Consider the following 5960-nt stretch of genomic DNA (forward strand, 5'->3'; position numbering starts at 1 on the left):
TGTGTGTGTGTGTGTGTGTGTGTGTGTGTGTGTGTGTGTGTTTAGATATATACATATACATACACATATATATACAAAATACACTGCAATTGAAATACAAATTCCCCAAAATTAAACATATCTAATATAATAAATGTGAGTGTCAATGTGTCAGTGTGTGATACGTTTTCAACTTTACTCCTATTCCATTTTGGAATCAGGCTGACTCCGTGAGTAAATTAAAAACATTCCTGAATCCGGACCTGCAATCCTGAAATTTTGGATTCCTATGTTTTCATTACTGCGATTGTTTTCGGCGATTTTTTTTTTTTTACATGACTTTTAGCGACGAATATGATAATCATCGGGATATGAATCTGGAGGAAGCAATTGCAACAAATTCTCCCAAACAAGTCAGAGATCTGTTTGCAGATATTCCCATTCGGAGTTAGTTGCTTAAAAACTACATACTAGCTTAAAAGCCGGCTTTTGAGCTAGTATTTCATAAAGGGCGGTATTTATCTCTTTCAGATTGCGGTGCCGATAACAATACAGTTGAAGTAACAGTGGGTTTCGTATATATTGATAAGGAGGTGTGTAGTATAATTCCTTAAAGAGGGCTCGCAGAGGTAAGGGTAGAGAATATACATATACATATACACACATGCATATATACATATAAAAACCAGCATACAGTTACGTATATATATATACACGCAATGAAAGCAAGTGGCCAAGCAATTTGGTTCACGACCTTAAAGTTCTAGGTTCGATTCCTGACACATCATTTTACGTTGCATTAATCTATTCAACTAAAAATGGAGTTAACATTTTGCCACTTATAATGCACATCATGAGCTCATTTCCCTGAAACCTACTGCTATTGATTATATATACATCCTGTATCAAAGCTTGATTTTGCAATTGAACTTTAAGAAAGAAAAAAATAGAAAACAAAGTAAACGTGAATTAGTGTGTTTCACAAAAGTCGAAGTTAGCGAAAACACATGTTTCGATATGAAACTAAACTATCATTATTTATTGGGAAATTTCGAACGGTACTTTCTCATCAATTTATATGTTAGAGGGTAAGCATTCCACAGCTACGCGAACACATAACATAATTCAGTAGGATCTGTGTGGCATAGAGCGTGTTGAAAAGTTGTACTCCTGAAATATATAATGAAGTTATAATCAAAGCTATGGTCTTCTATTTGGCTGCTGTCTTCCCAGTTCCACTTTCAAAGTGTGTTCCTTTCTGTCGAAGAGCGTAGGCTAGAAACGTAAAAGACTTTCTCACTTCCCGAGCGTTAAACTAATACATCTGTTTGTTGCTTACACACTCGTCTTCGTTTTTTGCTTTTTGTAAATTCTCACTATATATACATACGCACACACACACACACACACACACACACACACACACACACACACACACACACACACACACACACACACACACACACACACACACACACACACACACACACACACACACACACACAGATTACAACGTAAGGGCTGTAATTGATCTGATCAGCGGGACATCCTGCTCGTGAAATTAGCATGCAAGTGATTGAGCACTTCACAGTCACATGTACACTTAACGTAGTTCTCAGGGAGATTCCGCGTGACAAAGTGTGACAAGGCTGGCCATTTGAAATACAGGTACTACTCATTTTTGACAGCAAATGAAATAAGGTGTCTTGCTCAAGGACACAGCGCGTCTTCAGGAGTTGAAATCACGACCTTACGATCGTGAGCCGAATACTCGGACCACTATGCCACGTTCCTTCACATATATATACATATGTGCATATGAATGTGTGTATGTAAATATGTGTGTGTATGTATTTATACACACATATATCTTTGTATGTGTAGTTGTCTATATTCATATATCTATATCTATCTACGATATACATGTGTGTGTATGTGTGCATGTGTGTCTCTTTAGTTTAAATTTTGCAAAACTCACCGAAACTTTCAAACATTCCAACTTTTCTTTACTGTTTAAGTTTTGAGAGATTGCAGGCGACATTTATACAAAATTTTATTTCTTAAGATGCAGTATGCAACAAAAATATATTGCAACAACATTTGCAGTAGCAAAAGTGTAAGAAGTATAACTGGTCTTTTAGATCTATCTGAGTTTTTCGACAACTTAAATATTCCTTCTAGTGTTGGCACAAGACCAGTAATTTTGAGGGGAAAGGGATGTCGATTACATTGAGCCCATTGCTTTGATTGGTCCTTATTTTATCCACCTCGAATGGATGAAAGAAAAAGTCGACTTCGGCGGAGTTTGAAATCAGAACGTAAAGATGGACGAAATGCTGCAAAGTATTTTTCCCGGCGCGCTAATGGTTGTACAAGCTCGTCATCTTATGACAGCTTAAAACGTTTCTCAGATGATTTTTTTCTAAAAATTTCACAATTCGACGTGACTTATTATAATTCTGAGACACTGCACTCGATATTTCATATTATATGATATATTGTGATTTATGCAACGATGATATTTCCATATGTGCTTACCTCACAAAATTTAATGAGAAATACCTTTCTCTTGTGAATCGATTATCCTGAAAATTCTAATATCTCTAGCGATGCACGTCCTCACATTAAGTATTGTTCAGTTGCTTTCTTATATTTGTAGTTTGTATGTAATGTAATTGTAACTAAACAGTCCATTGTCTTTGCATCTCCTATTCCACACCCACCTCGTGTATCGCCAATATTTGAGTGGATTATTCAAATGCATTATAGTGAATGTGAATCTGGATAAGTAGTTCCATTTTCACTTATTTACTTGGCAACAAATATAAGAATTACAGTATGTGAAAAAGACAGAAAATGAAATAGAAAAATGAAAGTATAAAAGTATAAAAAGATAACGAATGCATGAATGTATGTATCAATGAATTAACCGAAAACAAACGACACGTCAGCCAAAGGACATTACAAATGTTAACAAATTGGCAGCAAAAATATTAGTAGTTTCAATTATCGAGATGCAAACCTATCATTTGTATAATATCGTATTATTGATTATTGCAATTAAATGTGCATATGCATCTTCAACATAATGATAACATTCCATTAAGTAAATATTTTTCTTTCTGTATTTTAGAGAAACAAAGATTGGCTCGATGGGAAACGATTATTTCATTCAGGCCTTAAAGTGTGCCCAAATAATGCCAAGGTAAGTTTCCTTTATACATTCATGCTATAGTTTTTAATTATTTCATTTTACTTGCACACCCTTTAATTAAAGCAGTGTTAAACATTGTTAATTGCATTCATTATGGATACCAGTAATTTCGATTGAATATATTGTAGCGACCAAAAATACAAGTTATATAATAGCAGAACAATTAAACATATTTTTGGATGAAATTCATCGCTGAAAGAGATGTAATTCAATATCTACTTATTCATTTGAGAAACACAGTAATATAAATGGATTAAGACAAGAATACTGCCATAGATCAACCTTCTTATTTCTTATGTGGCTCGTTACAAGATGCAAGAAACAGAGAATCTATGACCAATTCTGCCAGTCTGATTTGTCCTACATACACAGATTACATGAATACAAACTTTTCATTAAAGAAGTCAAAGTTGCTTTCAAGTTGTATTTACATAATCAAATTCTTCATTCGACAAATGTTTCATGGTACTGACGCATATGGATATTGCATTAGAATCAAGATCACCATTTCCCAAAGGTTTCACACGTACTCTGTTTAAAGACTAGGCCGATCTTCAAATTATTTTTCTGGGTAAATATATTTTCACAAACGAACTGAAGTGTATAAATATTGAGTTACCTACTTGCCATCTCTATATTTTTAGTTATTATGAATGGAATGATACACAATGTGTGATATTAATGATTGGCCATAGGGCGATATCCATGTAAAAAATACATAGTGACAATGACTTAAATTAAGGAATATAGTATTGTCGATTAAATAGACCTTAGTAGTTACTCTGATTGGATGGATAGATGGATGACCAAGTTAACCTTGACAGCATTTCAACTCAGAGTGAGATAAAATAAATTGAATCTATCAAAATATATTATTGGCAACTATATTACATGCTGAACCCAGAGAAATAGAATGCAAAAATGATCTAGTCGGAATCTGTACTGAGAACATAGAACAACTTATTTCACTTCTGCTTGGAATGTTCTTTGCAGTGTTATTTACTCTCTGTTATTTACTCTCTTTAAGAAAGAAATATTAATGCTATGCGTTAAATATTCAGACAAGATGTGTTATAAGATACATCTTGTTTGTGTGTTTTACGTGAGACTCTTTTGAGAAGACGGCTCTCCTTGATAAGGAAGTAACCCACTCCAGTTTAGAGAATAGTGAAAATTTGAATTTAGTTACGTAAGCTAGATGCAGTATATACAACGTTTTCAGTACTAGAATATCTTGTGTCCACACTTGCATGAACCGCCATTACTTTAATGATGTGGACATCTACAGCTACGAAAATTCGTATCTGATAATTGTCCTGCATCAAAATTGAGATCACTGCGAAATATTTGATGGATCATAATATCATTTAAAATCAAGAAGCGAGAAAAACAGCTAAATAGTTACACGTATCATAATTAGTCATTTGCAGACATACCATACATTCTCTATACGAGTGAGCATAGAAGCACTGAAGATATATATATCCCTTTTTTATTTAAAAAATGAGACGATACAAACTGCCTGTTATTCTTGTATTGAATATAAGCTGCAAAATGTAACCGCACTGACGGTTAACTATAATGGAAATCAGAGGAAATTCTGAAAGTTACCCGATGATCATTGTTTGTACACTTAATGTCAAAACACTTTAAAATTCTTTTCTTGCGAACATAAATGTGTGCATATTAAGATATTATATTGATACTAAATGTTTTTAAAAGAATGTAAAAAAGTCTTCCTCTGACAATTCGTTGCGGTTAGACATCCAAATGCACTTAGAATATCCACTGCTGAGTTTGAAGTAACTGCAGCAGTAAAACACACGTATACACTAATAATTTATACTTGTGTTTATCTTAATTTCCACCCTATATAATCATACTTACATACATACATACATACACACACACACACACACACACACACACACACACACACACACACACACACTCATATAAATAGATATGTGTATTTTCCACTTGTTTACAATTAACACGGAAGAAATAGATAAACGGTTACCAGGGTAGCAAAAAATCACACAAGTAAAAAGGGCGTAGCACCTTGTTTTTTAAAGGTAGAAACTCTGGGTTAATGTGAAATATTTTGTATAATATATATAAATAAATAAATGGAATTAAACGCAAGTGTTATTCAAATTCCTTTACATCCGACACATGTTTCGAAGATATCATTGGTATTATTCCAAAGAATAAAATGGTGTACAACAAAGTAATCTTCTCTTCAGGGAAATGAAGAAATAAAACTCGTCAATAAGCCATTTTAACAGAATATGATGGATATGTATAGTGATGAACAAAACGGTATTAAGTTTTTTTAAAAAAACGTTAGAGGATATAACGTCAAAGGTAGTCTATAGAAAGAGGAGGGGTAAAGGAAAGAAAAAAAAATCAGAAACCAAATAAATGAGAATTATAGAACGATATGTAGATTAAATAAAACCCTTAAGTCTTGGAAAAAGATATATCTAATGGAAGTAAAATGTAAGAAGAAAATCAATGTTTAAATTATGTATAATGGTAGATATCGCTTATATGAACTAAAGGTGTGTTTCTGCCAATGTTCACATCGATAAGCACGCTCTATAACCGTGTTTACAAGAGGACTTTTTATGAAAAGAATAAGAAATAGTTCACAATTAGAGAGAAGACAAAATTCCTTGCCTTTATCACAAGGGAACGAAATGGAGAGAATTAAAGAAGTAAAAGAATTTGAATAACACCTGTATTTAACTCCATTTATATATAT

General features: G+C 33.3%; 1 protein-coding gene across 6 annotated transcripts in view; it reads left to right on the forward strand.

Moving 5' to 3' along the window:
- Nucleotides 1-5960, forward strand: part of LOC106881053 (protein O-mannosyl-transferase TMTC4) — a 300747-nt gene that overhangs the window by 207432 nt on the left and 87355 nt on the right. For all 6 annotated transcript variants that reach the window (XR_008263718.1, XR_008263717.1, XR_008263716.1 and 3 more), the window contains one exon: nt 3113-3184. Coding sequence is in view for 3 of the 6 variants with exons in the window: in XM_052966480.1 (XP_052822440.1) it covers nt 3113-3184 (72 nt within the window). In the remaining 3 variants the exon portion in view is untranslated. The remainder of the gene's footprint in view (nt 1-3112; nt 3185-5960) is intronic.

Source organism: Octopus bimaculoides, chromosome 3, assembly GCF_001194135.2.
Source record: "Octopus bimaculoides isolate UCB-OBI-ISO-001 chromosome 3, ASM119413v2, whole genome shotgun sequence".
NCBI lineage: Eukaryota > Metazoa > Mollusca > Cephalopoda > Octopoda > Octopodidae > Octopus > Octopus bimaculoides.